The sequence below is a fragment of the Liolophura sinensis genome, chromosome 11 (genome assembly GCF_032854445.1).
Source record: "Liolophura sinensis isolate JHLJ2023 chromosome 11, CUHK_Ljap_v2, whole genome shotgun sequence".
Lineage (NCBI taxonomy): Eukaryota > Metazoa > Mollusca > Polyplacophora > Chitonida > Chitonidae > Liolophura > Liolophura sinensis.
The window spans coordinates 17,871,718-17,890,571 of record NC_088305.1 but is presented as its reverse complement, the minus strand read 5'-3'; the positions used below and the strand labels follow the sequence as shown (position 1 = coordinate 17,890,571).

At 41.4% G+C, this 18,854-nt stretch overlaps 1 protein-coding gene across 1 annotated transcript; it reads right to left on the bottom strand.

Annotated features, from left to right (window-relative positions):
- Positions 1-418: 418 nt before the first annotated feature.
- Positions 419-16,700, bottom strand: LOC135477692 (uncharacterized). Its single transcript, XM_064757882.1, has 3 exons — positions 16,231-16,700; positions 4,244-4,752; positions 419-639 (listed from the first exon to the last, which is right to left on the bottom strand). Exons 2-3 carry the CDS (start codon positions 4,641-4,643, stop codon positions 539-541), a joined length of 501 nt encoding a protein of 166 aa, XP_064613952.1. The 5' UTR covers positions 4,644-4,752; positions 16,231-16,700; the 3' UTR covers positions 419-538.
- Between the last annotated feature and the right edge of the window lie 2,154 nt (positions 16,701-18,854).

The following is an 18,854-nucleotide window of genomic DNA, read 5'->3' as shown; positions in this document are numbered from 1 at the left end:
TATTCACTGTAAATTGTGCACCCATGAGCAGGTATATCCCTCTGGGTGTGGGTGGATAGAGAGAGGAGCAGTAACTGTCCTGTATTACGGGTTGGTTAGCTGGCCGGAGACTTGCTGGTATTCTTCGTGCGTGTGTGAATTACTAGAAGCGGACGTTTTTTGCTAAGTTTTCGTTTTCGTCTCTTTGTCCCACCTTTTCTCATGGACCTGCGTGTCAGCTGTCTCCTGTACAGCAGAACTGGTACCACCTTCCTGCCGCACCCCGTGCAGTCCACCCGCAGGGATAAGCTCTGTTCGGGATCATCGAGCATCTCCTGTATCATATTCAAAGGCATCCCGAACTTTTGCCACTGACTCTTTTTCACCCGAAGGCGAGCCTCGGTCAGCACCTGGCCGGTTTTGCCGCTTTTAACGTCACGTGACTTACGCGACAATGGTTCCTTGACCGTGGAGATTTTGAGGTGAACCTTTTTGCCGCGCCTCCTTCGAAACGACCGTGGTCTTGGTTTCCCTTTGGACGAAGGTCGCTTCAACCGCATCAAATCCACAGGTCCGCCCGTTTCGCTTCCAAGCGACTTTTGGCCTTTTGATTTCCTACTTTAAACTTGACCACGTTGTAGTCGGGAGGATTCACAAGGTCTGAAATACAACAATGACAGACGAGATTAAGAAATGAATGCTGAATTTAAAAGCTTAAATTCTATAAAATTGGGTAAATTAAAAAAATATATATATAATATATTTATTTATTTATTTGGTGTTTTACGCCGTACTCAAGAATAGTACAATAATACGACGATGAATTATGGTGAAAGAAACCGGGAAGAACCCGGAGAAAACCCGGGACAATCCGCAGGTTGCTGGCAGACCTCACCATGTACGACCAGAGAGAAAAAATATACAATAACATAAAGCACTGTTTTTTTTTCAACATTCAACATCGCATCATGACAATATTGGTAATAAAACAAGTACTAAATTAATTACTAATTACTAATTTCCTCGTAAATTAAGCACATGATCTTACAGTTGACAAAGAACCGAAAAGATTTTTTTTCAATGAAAGATAGACTTCACAAACGTCATACAAAAATGGTCGGCCTATTATTGTCACAAAGGCTGGGAGCAACTGTAAGATAAGGTGATTTACAAATTCGCTGTCCAAGGCGCCATACTCAAGACGTGGATGAAACCAGAGTGCCTGGGCAAAACCACCCACCTTTGGCAAATCGCTAACGAACTCCCCACATAGTGGAAGACATTGAAAGATAGACTTCACAAACGGTACACAAAAATGGTCGGATGATTATTGTCACAAAGGCTGGGAGCAATTGTAAGGTAAGACAAATTCGCTGTTCAAGGCACCATACTCAAGACGTGGATGAAACCAGAGTGCCTGGGCAAAACCACCCACCTTTGGCAAATCGCTAACGAACTCCCCACATAGTGGAAGACAGTGAAAGATATTCACAAACGTCACACAAAAATGGTCGGCTGATTATTGTCACATAGGCTGGGAGCAACTGTAAGGTAAGACAAATTCACTGTCCAAGGCGCCATACTCAAGACGTGGATGAAACCAGAGTGCCTGGGCAAAACCACCCACTTTTGGCAAATCGCTAACGAACTCCCCACATAGTGGAAGACATTGAAAGATAGACTTCACAAACGGCAAACAAAAATGGTCGGCCGATTATTGTCACAAAGGCTGTGAGCAACTGTAAGGTAAGACAAATTCGCTGTCCAAGGCGCCATACTCAAGACGTGGATGAAACCAGAGTGCCTGGGCAAAACCACCCACCTTTGGCAAATCGCTAACGAACTTACCACATAGTGGAAGACAATGTAAGATAGACTTCACAAACAAAAATGGTCGGCCTATTATTGTCACGAAGGCTGTGAGCAACTGTAAGGTAAGACAAATTCGCTGTCGAAGGCGCTTAAGTGCGAATTCCTGTTATATGGCAAGCATAAAACTCCAAACATACACTAAAGCAATGTATTGATCATCAAATCGAAGAATGGTAGACTGCTCCAGCCGCATTAAAATACCTTTTTGTGCATCAGACACAGTAGAGTGGGGAAAATTATTGCACAACAAATGTAACTTTCTCATAAATTATTGAGCACGCAGGTATGCACCTATCAATTAAATACGTATATAACATCTTAGTTTTAATGACAGCTAGAGGACCACATGTGGTCTCAACCAGAATCCACATGTGGTTTCGCTTATTTATTTATTTATTTATTTATTTGATTGGTGTTTTAAGCGGCACTCAAGAATATTTCACTTATCCGTGAACCGGAACGAAACTTTGACATCACGTCGAAATACACAAATGCAAATTTCAGTAAAGATATCACGAGTAGAGCCCGGAGGATACCACCGCACATAACCAAACAAACTTCCTGACATAAAGCCGTCACAGAACTATACGTATGTATGCTTGGGGTTAAACTTTGCACTTAACAATTTTTCAGCCATATGGCGACGATGAGTTATCAGGTGTTTGTACATATACTGTATGCTTTCGACGCACGGCTAATCCATGCCGCCAAAGTGCTGCTGTCACTGAGATATCATGACACCAGACATGACACAGCATCCATTCACATTATACTGACACTGGGCCAACCAGTCTTGTTTCCTTGCTCTCACCTCTCAGTGCACGGGGAAAACCACGACCATCCGCACGTACGGCAGGAGAGCAAGCCAGCATAAGCTGGATTTGAACTCACAACGTCCCGATCTCACGGCGGACGCTCTAACGTTAGGCCACTGAAACGGTCCCCACCAAACTAGCAAGCGCTGACTCCGAGCATGCCATCTAATTGAACAATAAAGAGTTTCCTGGGAACTCTTCGGGCTCCGTCAGTAAGACCATTTCAAGCAAATGGATTAATAAGGGAAACAACTCTGTATGCCCTAGCCCTAAAGGGTTCAACGCGGTACTGAGCAACTAACACAGTTGAGCCTCTCTGTAACTTTTGTGACTGAAAGAATCCCCATCCCAAAAGCACATAAACAACTACGTAAAACGCACAGAAAAAGAAAATCTATAATACACATCCATAATTAATATTAAAAGGCCGTCCGTACATGTAATATGTAACAAGATGCATCCGTGGATCAAGACAAATGTCCAAAAAGAGAATAGAATAGAGTTTGTAGCTCAAAGTGTAATCGGATGGGACAGGCTTTCTAATGGGAATGATTTATTTAATTTTGTGTAACTCATCCTGCGTTACAGAATGAGGGTGGAATTCACTGAATGTAACAGTCTAATAGTGAGGTGTTACTGTGCAACTCGCTGAGAATAACAGCGTGAAAGTGCAACTCAGCCAGTGTAACGGTGTGAAAGTGCAAACTGAATGAGAATAACAGTGGGAATTTGCAACTCGCACAGTGTCACTGTGAGAGTACAAATCACTGGATCCAACAGTACGAAATTCCAACTCCTTGAGAACAAGTTTGAAAGTGCAACTCACTAAGAATAACAGTGTAAAAGTACAACTCACTGAGTGTAACTGTGAAAATGCTACTCTCTAATTGTAACAGTGTGAGCGTGCAACTTAATTTGTTGAGTGTGAGAGGGCAACTTGTTCGAGTTTACGACGCTGAATGTAACAGTTTGAGAAAACAAATCTCTGAGTGTAACATTGAGAGAATAAGCCTCGATGAATGTAGCATTGTGAAACTACCACACGCTGAGCGTAACAGTGTGAGGGTGCAACACGCTAAGCGTACCAGAAACAGTGAGAATAGAAGATGCATCAAGAATTACATCAAGTATATCAGCGTATATCATCTGACCATGTGGCAATTTTCACTATGCAACCCATAATATGACTGGCTACGTTTAGGGGTTAATTCATATCTCATCCTCCATGCGTTACCGTGTTCAAGTCAACCCCATATACGCCGAAACAAATATATTCCAATTTATAGTAACACAGTCGAAGTCGAAACTCCAGAACCCAGTTGTTCGAAAGTGCATTAGCTAATACAGGTATTAAATCATATCTTATATTTAAAATTTTAACCAAACCCAGCATCCAATGCAGTTCTCCAAAGTCAAAGCATAACAGCAGCAGTTTTAGTTCATATTTAATACAATGCTACACAATCTACTTTATGCTTAGTGCAAAACTGAAAACTCGTTTTAGAGATAAATCTGGTATTTAAAGTCTTAAAGCAGTTTTGAACAACCCGGCCCTGTATTGTATGAATTAGATTTACCTGGCTTTTCAGCGAATGTCACAATATCGTCAAAGAGCCACGGAGGACTTGGAGTTGTCGACGTCTCCGGCGGTGACGTGGGTTCACCGCTAGGCAGTGGAACTGTTGTCGGCGTTTCCTTCGGATGTAGACGTGAATGGATCTTCTTTAGAACCGCTAGTCGGATGAGGGCTATTCGGCGGATCTCGTCAAAGTTCAGCTGATAAATCATTTGACAGTGTTTATCCGTGCAGTTCTTTAAAGAGCGGAATTTCTCTGTGGGGAGGGAGAAGGCGGAGTCTAAAGGGGGCAAGGCTGATCCATGGCACATGAACATGCTACAGGCCATCACCAGTATGCCCCAAATCGTGACCACTTGGATGCGATCAGCAAATGTAGTGGCCTGCCGTTCAGCCAACATAGTGCCCTCTAGAGTAGTGCTTCTTTGATTCGTCCTAGGACGGCGCACAAAAATCTACGCTAGTCCATACGGCTGAATTCAGGACATCGCACGACGTCCCTTGCGGCCACTGCAACGAAACAAAAACAGATTAGTAAAAATCCAAAGGACAATGTTTCACAGAAATACAATATCAAAACGTGACATAGGCCATTAGGGCTATACATTTGGTTACTTTCAGTACAACAAGACTGGCTGTCGCACTTCGGTGTTGCCGTAATGTGGTCATTATATTGTGAGTTTTGAGTGATTCCTTTCCAAAATCCTTCAATCAATCAATCATTCAATAAATAATACCCTTTATGGTCGTGTAGTTCGGATTTCTTGGGCTAGTATCACTAAATCGTCCTCAATGAATTCGCATAACTGAAATCAGTTTTTGTCTTCACTGCTTCAGTGGAAACCACCCGTTTCGATGCTTTACGCCAAAATACCTAGGTATGTTCTTTTCACAACACTAATGTAGTCAAACAATCCAATAATTCTTTAACATTTCACCACTGTGAGCTGTAAATCAAAACACGTGATCTGTTCATCTCGCGGACGTATATAACTAAGCGATAAAGTAATGACGTCATTAAGCCAATCAATCCAATTAATAATCAAGCCTTCAGAAGTATTGAGGATGTGTGGACTAATATTCCTTGTGCTGCTTTGTAATGAATTGATGTGGTATGATATATAGTTAGCAAGCAATAACTATGTAAACAGTATTATTGGCATTGTTTAGATCATAGATGGCTACTAAGAGTCGAGGAATCTAATGTCAAAATAATTGGTTAAATCATCCGCATGACAAGAATCCCTTTTATAGGAATAGTAAATCGTGATCTAAAGCAGAAACATTAGAGATGTAACAGGCAAGAACATGGGGAGAAAATGTAGCATCGACGACAATACCTTCCGGCAATATACTACACTGTCATTGTGTTCAGGAAAATTTATGAGTGCTAACAGCCTACAATCATACACGCTTCATATATAATAAAAATCTTGTCATTACCATGATTTCATAACGAACAGAAAATAATGATGAGTAATGTATAACATCGAGAATAAGCAGATAAGGCAATAAATGATGTGAAGACAAATTCTTTATGTAACAAAACAAAAACTCAACAACTTTTTTCTGCTTGGGAAATTTAACACATAATGCATAAGAAAAACCAGTTATTATATAATATAAATGAAGCACAGATGTTAATATTCAAGATTATAAATAGCTTATAAATAAGACTGTGTCTTGTGATGAAGGAAACGATACTCGGCCATCTTTTAGCGGTCACTAACGTATGTATTTACATAGGGTCCAGAATCTCTTGAATCCTGCTTTATAATTTTGTCTAATTCCGCTTAACCCGGGGCAAGGGGATGTATATTCATCGTGTAGAATTATATCGCCCCTTTGGATATATGAACAGTTGCAATAAAAGCACAAATGGGATACATATTCCGATTACAAGCCAATTATATTACTTGGATGGTACACGTTTTGTATTCTCCGTCAAATGTTCGCTCGGAGAGAAAATGAATAAGGGTACCACGTGATTCATGCACGAGATCACAGCAACGTCGTTATAATTACTTCAAACACGGTTGATGGCTGAAGATTTCAAAACATTTAGATTAAAAAGAATCTTTTTTAAAAACCATTCCACTTAAACACTGTTTTAAATAGAACTTCCTCGCCGAATTTATTCAGACAAATGTTCAGTTACCATCACTGTCACACTGAATATGTTAAAAGTATCTTCGTTCTGTGGAATGAAAGGAACATCAAATAGACCAACTATAAGAAAAAAGTGTCATATCACAGCATGTTGATCAACCAGGGCACTCGGGTTTCCTTCGCCTTTAAATCAGTGCCAAATGCTTAAGTATGTTGTTATAAAACAGTCAGATATATATATTTCCCACCAATACACTTATAAATGAGACTCGCAACATTCAGTTAAAGAATTACACAAACATTTTTTGCCAGAGATGTTACTTGAAGTTTAAACGTTGACAATCTATTCCCATGGAAAATGACTTCATTGGTATAAACAGTCATAGTACAGGCTGTATAATTGCAGAAAGTTAACGTACGCATCAGTCACGAAAACATAGCGTGCACTATAGAGTTTGTGACATATCGCTTTTTTTTTCTTTTTACATAAATTCAACATCAATAACAGCTGAGACACAACAAGGCAGAAGCAACCTCAAACGAGAGGACTCAAAGAAAACCCAAGAAACTATAGGCTTACTAAATTACGCGCGAATTCCTAAAATATCAGGCCCTTGGTGTAAAGACGCAGGGGTCACCAGATACCCACATCTTACCCACGGTATATCACACATATATATGAACAGTTATCTTCGGCAAGCTTGCTTGTTTACAAGAGTACAAAATGACCTAGAAGTTCTCCGAGTTGGCCTCAGAGATGCTATCGTACGATAACAACATAGAGCACGGAATGTGCAGCCACAAACATTTGTGTAATTTACTGCTGACGTCCTAGACAGATAAGGCTTATTTTTTACAAGTTTACGTTTCACTTTCCCACCAGTCTAACGGTCACGTGACCATGTGGCAGTGATCATAACAAGCCTCTCTATTGTATCCTATCTCTGTTGTACTGAAATTATTTGAGCAACAGAACACGCTAAATGCAACAGCAACCTCCAACGTCAACTGTTTAAAGTTGAGTATCTCTCCCATTATGCTTGTGTCGCGTGCAAAGTACTTGAGAGTTAGTGAGAATAGTTGCCTCCATCGGATTCCATTCAGTTCGTGTATATAGGTCTGCAGGAAATGTTGCGACATCGTCCAATATCGATCGAATTCATGATATATCAGTACACTTGCGACCATCTTTGCGACGGGCTGCGTGTTTTCTCGCCTGTTCTTTTCTTTTTTTTTTTGCCCATATATTCGTTCTGCAAACGCCTTGGCATGATCGCGAAGTTCTCGCAGTAGTTGCGACCATCTAGCGATAAACCTTGCGAATTGCGAGTGTGTGCGAGTAAGCCTCTTAAGCCTTGCAGGCGTATATAGTAACCAGTAACTGAGGCTGTCGGATTTTTTAACATGTTGAAAGCCAACCAATTGGAAGTAGACACTCTTCTAATGTTAGTAACTCGCCTTTACACTCGCACAATTGGACAAAAGGTTTTTCTTGTCGTTTGTAGCCGCAGGAAGATGCGGTGTATGAGTATTCCGTTGCGCTTATAAAATTAAGAGAGGTACCTTGGCAAAGCTTTACTTCGGACACCCTGGTCCCTATATCCGCTAAATGAGCACGGCGTTAAACATCAATGAATCAAACAATTAACCTAAACAAATCGTCTCCCTCACCAAAGTTATACTTTTCAGGCTTTGATTTATTTATTCATTCAATAGATTGACGTTTAACGCCGTACTCAAAAATAATATATCGGGCAGCATTATGATGGGAGACAACTGGGTTTCCAGGGTTTGGGGTTATATTCGACACCCAAGAGTACCATGATATGTTTGCTTTCTGGTCTAGAGTAGCTATTAAAAAAAGAGTATTCCAGTTACTGTAGCAGACCTGATCTAGTGTCGACATATTTATTTTGCTGCCTCACAGTCACATCATGCTTAAACACAAGACACAGACGTTCCTACCACATACATGTTGCAATTATGTGTAAGCCATCACACGAAGAAATTTGATGAATATATGACAAAACTAATCAAATTAATATAAAATGCATGGCGTAATAAATGCTGTAGGGGCCCCCAATAAGCTCTCTTCGTGGTTTTAATTTCAACACTAAGGCATATGCCATTCTTTCGCACGTTTGCAGGTATTTGGACAGTGCACCGAATCTTGGAGCTAGTGCTATTGCAATATTTACCGTTGTTGTTGTCTAAGGTCTTCTTGAAAATGTTCCTGCTTTTGTGACTGTTGAGATATGTTGAAGCCTGACAGTATCTTACAGCGGTGTCTAAAGTCCAACCACTGTACATAATATATCCCATATTCCCTGCAGCGCATACCTCACTCTCTCCGTTGTTGGGGTATAAAGACCCTTGGAAAGCTCTTTATATAGAAGTCGTACTTACCACCATAACATAAACAGGGAGTTAGAATATAGTTTCTGGCTAAAATTGGCAAATGGGGTTAGGAAAGCTTGAGATAGGTTTTGCGCACGTGACCTAGCTCTAGAAAGGACATGATATTACCACATGCGTAATTGGAATTGTAGTCCAACAGAAAAGACCATGAAAGCATTAAAAACACATCTGTCAGGACGACTGACAGTCACAGGCGATGTTGATGCTGTAAATAAAAAGGACTTACATGTTATAAGCCCCCAGGACATAATGTTTTGCAGTTTTTACTTTTTAATCCTCCGGCAATAAACGTCATTTTATCCTAGACAAATAGCGATGTCACATTTTTTACGCATTTAAAATGACCCTTTGGCGCATGCTCAGGAGTAAGATGCTCAACAGCAATAAATCACGGCACAGATGTTGTATTGTTCACAGACAAATGCAAACAAACTCTGACAAATTTAAATAAATTACAAGATGTATACTGCGGCATCGGTGGTCAAATGGATGGAACGTCCGCCTCCAAGTCGATAGACTTCGTACCAAAGCATGGTTAAAGTGAACAAAGCGATATTCAATAATATAGATAAAAACAGCTAAGACCTTGTTATGCAAATTTTCTTACATAACCAGCCTGTGATAAGGAGACAAATGTAAAACAAACTACGACAAACTTAAACAAATTACGAGCTGTCTACTGTCACAAAGAGAGAGGTACTGCATTGGTGACCTAATGGCCTAATAGAGCGCCCGCTCCGACGTCGGGAAGCTCCGGATCAAACCCGGGTCGGATCATACCAAAGATTTAGTAGGGTTTTTTCCTGGCCTGGCACTCGGCATTGAGGCGTTAGTACAAGGGAACTGGGCCCAGTTTCACAAAGATGTCGTACTTGTACGATAATCGCACATATTGGCCAATGGTACGGTAATACTGACGTACAAAATATCGTACGACAAATGTACAATAAAAAAATGTCGTACGCCGCTTTGTGAAGCTGGGCCCAGCACTGTTTGGCGTGGTCAGTATAATATGACAGGGTGGGGTGCCATGTTTGGTGCAGTCGGCGTGATACTTCAGAGGCGGCAGCACTTTGGCGGCAAGGACTCGCCCTGCCACAAACACTAAGTGTACAAACACTTAATAGCTCCTCGTTATCATATGACGGAAAAATTGTTATTAAACGCCACGTAAATCTCCAAGAAACGGTGAGAGTTCAAAACAGTCAGACTGTGGGATACACAGACGATAATAATACAGTGTCTTTGTTTTTAAAGAAGACTGTGTGATGCTGGCATGCTGGATACGCAGATTCCAATCAAACAGTCTCTTTTCTGTTAAAAGGAACTGGTAAGAAGTTGATATGTAGAGACAGACTCTAGTAAAACAAGACTAGACTGTACAAAGAGAACTGGTGTGAAGTAGATTTATGGGTTAAACTTATACCAGTAAACGAAGACATGTGAGTATAAAGGGAACTGGTATAAAGTTGATATATGGGTTAGAAAAATTCCAGTAAAACAAAAGCTGGACTGTACAAAGGGAACTCGTATAAAGCCGATATAAGGGTTAGACAGACTCCAGTAAACGAAGACTGGACTGTACAAAGGGAACTGGTATAAAGTTGATATATGGGTTGGACAAATTCCAGTAAAACAAAGGTCGGACTGTACAAAAGGAACTGCTATGAAGTTGACATATGGTTTTGGCAGATTCCGGTAAAACAAAAGCTGGACTGTAAAAAGGGAACTCGTATAAAGCCGATATAAGGGTTAGACAGACTCCAGTAAACGAAGACTAGACTGTACAAAGGGAACTGGTATAAAGTTGATATATGGGTTGGACAAATTCCAGTAAAACAAAGGTTGGACTGTACAAAAGGAACTGCTATGAAGTTGACATATGGTTTTGGCAGATTCCGGTAAAACAAAGGCTGGACTGTACAAAGGGAACTGGCATAAAGTTGATATAAGGGTTAGACAGACTCCAGTAAACGAAGACTGGACTGTACAAAGGGAACTGGTATAAAGTTGATATATGGGTTGGGCAAATTCCAGTAAAACAAAGGTTGGACTGTACAAAAGGAACTGCTATGAAGTTGACATATGGTTTTGGCAGATTCCGGTAAAACAAAGGCTGGACTGTACAAAGGGAACTGGCATAAAGTTGATATAAGGGTTAGACAGACTCGAGTAAACGAAGACTGGACAGTATAAAGGGAACTGGTATGAAGTTGATATATGGGTTAGACAAACTCCACTCAAATATTGAGTTGTTAAAGGGACCTCCTATATATGAAATACGTGTGAATGTTAGAGATTGGGCTGTAAAGGGGAAACCGGCGCCAAAGAAAAGTGAGCGAAGCGATAGTAAATAATACAGATAAAAACAGCCAAGAGTTTGTTATGCAGGTTTTCGTACATAAAGCCCCTGTTTCGAATATGCAGGTTTACACCCCGAGACCTCCCAGGTTTACATACCATTATTTCTACATCCTTATTTCACCATTATTACACTAATTAAAACCAATAATATATCTCTGAATAGCCAGCTCTCACATAGTTATGTTTAAACCTTTGAAAAGCTCTTCATAAAACAAACTTAACTTATTAGGATTTAAGTCTTTCCCTTGCAGATTGTTGGTTTATAACACGCCCCAGATCTAAAACAAGTTTATATCACGTCCGGATTCTATAACAAGTCCGAGATCTACAACAAGCCTAGGGTCTACAGCAAGCCTGAGATCTGCAACAACCCTGGTGTTTATAACGTCAGAGGTCTATAACAACCCTGGTGTTTATAACGTCAGAGGTCTATAACAACCCTGGTGTTTATAACGTCAGAGGTCTATAACAACCCTGGTGTTTATAACGTCAGAGATCTATAACAAGCCTGTGATCATGACCATTAACAACCCTGGTGTTTATATCACGTCCGGATTCTATAACAAGTCCGAGGTCTACAACAAGCCCAGAGTCTACAGTAAGCCTGAGATCTCCAACAACCCTGGTGTTTATAACATCAGAGGTCTATAACAACCCTGGCGTTTATAACGTCAGAAGTCTATAACAAACCTGAGATCATGATCAGTAAAAACCCTGGTGTTTATATCACGTCCAGATTTTATAACACGCCCGAGGTCTACAACAAGCCTAAGGTATACAGCAAGCCTGGCATCTGTAACAACCCTGGCGTTTATAACGTCAGAGGTCTGCAACAAGCCTGTGATCATGATCAGTAACAAGCCTGGTATTTATATCACGTCCAGATTCTATAACACGTCCGAGGTCTACAACAAGCCTAGGGTCTACAGCAAGCCTAGGGTCTATAGTAAGCCTGGGATCTGCAACAACCCTGGTGTTTATAACGTCAGAGGTCTACAACAAGCCTGGGGTTTAAAAAGGCTCTCGTCTGTAACAAGCCTGAGGTTTTAAGTTAGGCCGGAGTACATAAACCTAGGGTCTATAACAAGTTTGTGTTCTATAGCATGTCTGGAGTAGTCTATAAAAAAACTGGTGCCCATAATAATCCTGGGGTTAAGCAAGTCTCTGGTCTGTGACAAACCCGATGTTTATAACTAGGCCAGGATATATAACAAACCTGGAGTCTATAGCAAGCTTGTAGTCTATAGAAAGTATGGTGTCTATAATAAGATAGGTGTCCATATTAAACCTGAGGTTTGTAACAAGGCTGGGGTTTATAACAGGCCTTGGGACTATAACAAGCCTACGGTTTATAACAAGCCTTGGAACTATAACAAGCCTGGGGTTTATAACAAGCCATGGGACTATAACAAGCCTGGGGTTCATAACAAACTTTGGGACTATAACAAGCCTGAGGTTTATAACAAGCCTTGGGACTCTAACAAGCCTGGGGTTTATAACAAGCCTTTGAACTATAACAAGGCTGGGGTTTATAACAAGCCTTGGGACTATAACAAGCCTGGGGTTTATAACAAGCCTCGGGACTATAACAAGCCTGGGGTTTATAACAGGCCTTGGGACTATAACAAGCCTGGGGTTTATAACAAGCCTTGGGACTATAACAAACCTGGGGTTTATAACAAGCCTTGGGACTATAACAAGCCTGGGATTTATAAAAAGCCTTGGGACTCTAACAAGCCTTTGAACTATAACAAGGCTGGGGTTTATAACAAGCCTTGGGACTATAACAAGCCTTGGGACTATAACAAGCCTGGGGTTTATAACAAGCCTTGGGACAACAACAAGCCTTGGGACTATAACCAGCCTTGGGACTATAACAAGCCTTGGGATTATAACAAACTTGGGTTTATAACAAGCCTTGGGACTATAACAAGCCTGGGGTTTATAACAAGCCTTGGGACTATAACAAGCCTGGGGTTTATAACAAGCCTTGCGACTATAACAAGCCTGGGGTTTATAACAAGCCTTGGGACTACAACAAGCCTTGGGACCATAACAAGCCTTGGGACTATAACAAGCCTTGGGACTATAACAAGCCTGGGGTTTATAACAAGCCTCGGGACTATAACAAGCCTGAGGTTTATAACAAACTTTGGGACTATAACAAGCCTGGGGTTTATAACAAGCCTTGGAACTATAACAAGCCTGGGGTTTATAACAAGACTTGGGACTACAACAAGCCTTGGGACCATAACAAGCCTTGGGCCTATAACAAGCCTTGGGACTATAACAAGCCCGGGGTTTATAACAAGCCTTGGGACAACAACAAGCCTGGGGTTTATAACAAGCCATGGGACTATAACAAGCCTGAGGTTTATAACAAGATTTGGGACTGTAACAAGCCTGGGGTTTATAACAAGTCTTGGGACTATAACAAGCCTGGGGTTTATAACAAGCCTTGGGACTACAACAAGCCTTGGGACCATAACAAGCCTTGGGATTATAACAAGCCTTGGGACTATAACAAGCCTGGGGTTTATAACAAGCCTCGGGACTATAACAAGCCTGAGGTTTATAACAAACTTTGGGACTATAACAAGCCTGGGGTTTATAACAAGCCTTGGAACTATAACAAGCCTGGGGTTTATAACAAGACTTGGGACTACAACAAGCCTTGGGACCATAACAAGCCTTGGGCCTATAACAAGCCTTGGGACTATAACAAGCCCGGGGTTTATAACAAGCCTTGGGACAACAACAAGCCTGGGGTTTATAACAAGCCATGGGACTATAACAAGCCTGAGGTTTATAACAAGCTTTGGGACTGTAACAAGCCTGGGGTTTATAACAAGTCTTGGGACTATAACAAGCCTTGAGTTTATAACAAGCCTTGGGACTATAACAAGCCTGGGGTTTATAACAAACCTTGGGAATATAACAAGCCTGGGGTTCATAACAAGCCTTGGGACTATAACAAGCCTGGGGTTTATAACAAGCCTTGGGACTATAACAAGCCTGGGTTTTTTAACAAGCCTTGGGACTATAACAAGGCTGGGGTTTATAACAAGTCTTGGGACTATAACAACCCTTGGGACTATAACAAGCCTTGGGACCATAACAAACCTAGGCTTTATAACAAGCCTTGGGACTATAACAAGCCTTGAGTTTATAACAGGCAGATGGTCGATAACAGGCCTTGGGTCTATATCAGGTTTATGGTCCATAGAAGTCCTAGGGTTAAGGACAGACTTAGGGTGTCTGGCGCCTGGCGCCTATAACAAGTCTAGTGTGTATTAGCAAGCCTGGGATTATTGTATAACAAGCCTGTGGATTATAACAAACCTTAGGAATATCACAAACCCGGGGCTTTTACCAAGTCATCTATAACAGTCCTAGGGTCAATAACAGGACTAGCGTCTATAACAAGTTTGACTTAACAACAAGCCTGGGACTATAACAAGTCTGGGTTTATAACATGCATGGTGTCTATAACACGCCTGGGTTGATAACAAACCAGGGGTTGACATCAAGCCTTGGGTCTATAAAAAATCTGGTTTTATACTAAACATGGGGTTAAAACAACACGAACTCAAGCGTTCATATGAGAGTTTCCGCAGGGAGGTGTTAAGTCGTTCTGGTGATATAGCAGTCCAGGATTGATTTGCATTGCCAAACCTTCTCAACCCTCCCTTACAGTCTGCATCACAGTAGAACGAAAAAAACATAATGAAACAAACGATTAATTCGGTACGTTTGATTATTTTAATGGATTAATTCATTTCTATAGAATTGTGTGCTCAGGAAATTTTTCATGTTGTATACGACGTTGTTGTTAAAAGCCGGGAGTATCCACAAGCTGACAAGTTCGGGCTAAAAATGTATAATTCTATTTAAAAAAAAAACACATAGTGGTCATGCACTATTGTATGTGTAGACGTACATGTATGGTAATCAGGCACTATTATATGTGTAGACGTACCTGCATGGTGGTCAGGCACTATTATATATGTAGAAGTACATGTATGGTGACCAGGCACTATTGTATGTGTAGACGTACATGTATGGTGATCAGGCACTATTATATGTGTAGACGTACATGCATGGTGGTCAGGCACTATTGTATATGCATATGTACATGTATGGTGGTCAGGCACTATTGTATGTGTAGACGCACTTGTATGGTGGTCAGGAACTGTTGAATGTGTAAACGTACATGTATGGTGGTCAGGAACTATTGTATGTGCAGACGTACCTGTGTGGTGGTCAGGCACTATTGTATGTATAGACGTACATGAATGGTTACCAGGCACTATTGTATGTGTAGATGTGCATGTATGGGGGTCAGGCACTGTTGTATGTGCAGACGTACCTGTGTGGTGCTCAGGCACTATTGTATGTGTAGACGTGCATGTATGTTGGTCAGGCACTATTGTATGTGTGGACGTGCATGTATGGTGGTCAGGCACTATTGTATGTGCAGACGTGTAGTGATCAGGCACTGTTGCATGTGTAGACGTATAGCGGTCAGGGGCTATTGCAAGTGTAGACATACATGTACAACAGCCGTACACTAAATTGTAAGCATAAACAATTAAAGTTACATACCATTAACTTTACATACTGTTAATAGACAGGGCGTTACAGAGCGGACATTTGGTGGCCAGAGTAGGTCGGGACCAGGCACGGAGTTCGTCCCGACCACTGCATAACCGCTAATACATAGACAACATCCCAGCGGACATCAACAGAGCGATGTGCTTGCGTATAGAGTAAAATACGCCTGTCGTTAAAAACGTTGGCCTTTACATAAACCGAGGCAGCAGGCTGAGGCAGGCCGTGAAATGCAACAGATGAAACTTGCACCCCACCCCCCCCCCCCCACCCCCAAAAAAAAAAAACTACCCCTTAGCTTCTCCACGTATGTTGCTCTTAACTGTCGGATCTTTGCTGAGGTCGGCATCGATCTCGTCATAAAGTGCAAAGTAAACGCCTGCTTCAGTCGTCTGGTTCTTTATACCTGACCTTGTAATGGCATAATAGGAGACGTTCACTGCGCAAAAAGCTGTAATAAATAATATCAATTAACAGTAAGCATACCTGGTGTCAAGACTGGATGACCGTTTTAAAGCCGGCTACGTGAAGTCCGCCCAGCCGAGGTTAATCTCGAGGGGTTAAGGGCAGCGTCTCCAGATATGATACGTCAGTAAGTCTCTCCCGAGTGGCAGCTGATGGCTGCTCCGACACCGTTCCTCATCTTTCTCTAGTCAAGACGCTGGGAGTGAACTGTGAGGTGTAAGCTACGGATCACGGCCGCATGTGTGTATACGTCGGCGCAGTAGGAACACTGACCCAGAGCTCGGCGGCTTGCCCTTTAGTCCCGTGAAGGCCCACCTCTCGATCTATCTACTCGTGGAGACTGTGGGGGGAGATTTGATATGTACAGACAGTCTGTCTGCGCTGTACTGACAGAGCTCCTCTGAGACCACAGCAGCGCAAGGCACACAATCAAGTCACCGCTTTGTTCTTTGTGCAAAATGTTTCTAGCAAGTGACTGGAAAGAAAGCGAATGTCTTACTAGAGCAAGCATGAAGGCCCGGGTGTGGGGCGTATCGCTCTCGCCCTGCTTTAGTTTCCCCCGACAGCTGGGCCCGGTTCTATACCCTTTGTAAGTGCAGCCCTACAATACAGCCGTAACGTGGAGAGCGCAGCGGAAGGAAAAAATAGGGTTGTAGGTTAGCTAAACAGAGTTCTCAGCGGCCCTTTGTTACGGCTAGCTTCCTGGACTCTCGCCTAGCGAACTCAAATAACTTGACCTTTTTTCTTGTTCTTGTTATTTACGTTGGACACGTCTTTTCAAAGTTTGATTACATGTTTTATTACCTCACTGAACAAAAAAAATATAAAACTGAAGACCGCGTAAATAGCCTAACAATATGCCATTTTGTAAAACAATGATACATTAAAATAGAATATAATTAAGACGTACTATTGATATTGCTAATGCTAATTACAACCACGTAAAAACTGTTAACTTTACAAACTACCACCTTTACAAACTACCAGTTTTACATACTATTAACGATACATACTTTAGGCTTTACAAACAATATATCTTTATAGACGAATAACTTTACTGTTATGTACTACTATACTTTACTATTGTGTTAATTAGCGCGTGTCTCCATGGCCGAGATGGTTAATGTGCCTGTGTCTCACAATGAACTAGGAGATAACCGCCAATGCGGTCGCGTTCAGCATTAATGGGTAGTGCAACGACTGGTTGCCCCTTATCAGTACGATGGCTTGGGTGGGGCCTCTTACTTGCTTTCGGTAAGTCGTGCTAGTGAAGCAGCACTAGGTAATAGAGCTGTGGAAACCCGTCCTGCAGAACGACGTTAAACCCTGAGCATTCACTCACTCACGCAGTGAGTTCAAATCCACCTCATGCTGGCCTCCCCTCTGGCCGTACGTGGGAAGGTTTGCCAGCAAAACAACTTGCGCAAGGTCATCATAGTGCTGACCGCCGTCGTATATGGGAAATTTTCTTGAGTACAACGTAAAGCACCAATCAAATAATTTAATAAATAAATATATTGATTATCTTATAAACTATTAGCTTCTCAAACTGATAGATTTATAAAGTTTGAACAATACGAAAACATCTCGGTAAGCAGCCGTGAATTACGCCTGAATTATCCCCTAGATACACTACATGTATGGGCTAAAACGAAACCCAGTACATGGGATAAATGCTAGCACTTTTCCATTCTCACGCTTCCATTGGGAGCGAATGTAATATATATATTTTCCCTGTTACAGGTCCCGTAACGACTATATACTACTTAACGTTTGTGATTTATTTATCGTTTTGTGCAGTGTGTGGGCTCACAAGCCGACATTGAGTCGGATTCGCTGTCGGATACACGGTCTCCAGCCTTTGTACAGCCGAATGGAAAAGCGCCAGCGATTGGGTCCGGTGGGAGCGGTCGCATGTTGATCGGTTAATAGGTCTGAGCTCATCGACTTTATATAATGAGGGTTACATATACCGTTACACGAGTAACTATGGCGACCTGATCGATGATAACGTGCATGTACATGTATATGTATTTTTTTGCGGCTTCGATACATGGCCTAATGGTTATGGGGTGCGCTTCTAAGTCCGGTGACCTGGGATCAAAACCTGCTGGGGTCTTACCAATGAAATTAAAGATGGTAATTTTTGCTACCAGGCTTGTACAGTATAATTTGACTGTGTGAGATGTTATGTCTGATGTCTTTGGTATAAAACTTCAATGGCGGCAGTACTTTGACTGTATGACTGTATGAACTGCTCTGCCAAATGAAGATAGAGTATATATACACACACCTAATGACCCCTCCTGTATATATACACACCCCTAATGACTCCTCATCGCCATATGATTGTAAATCCCAAGTATAAATACATGTGCTTTTTTCTATTTATTCGCCAATTCCAAGACTTTCGCACATCCCACCTCACGCAGATTTACGATAATTTATTTAGTTGCTTTCATTCAACTTCTTTAAATTATTGAATGGCTTACTGAATGATTGGTTTTTAAGGTCGCATGTCAATTCATTTATTTATTGGCATATTTATTTATTTATATATTTGTTTGCATATTTATTGCATTTGTATTTATTTATTTGTTTATTTATTTATTCAATGGAACAGAGACATCACGTGTGATATGTTC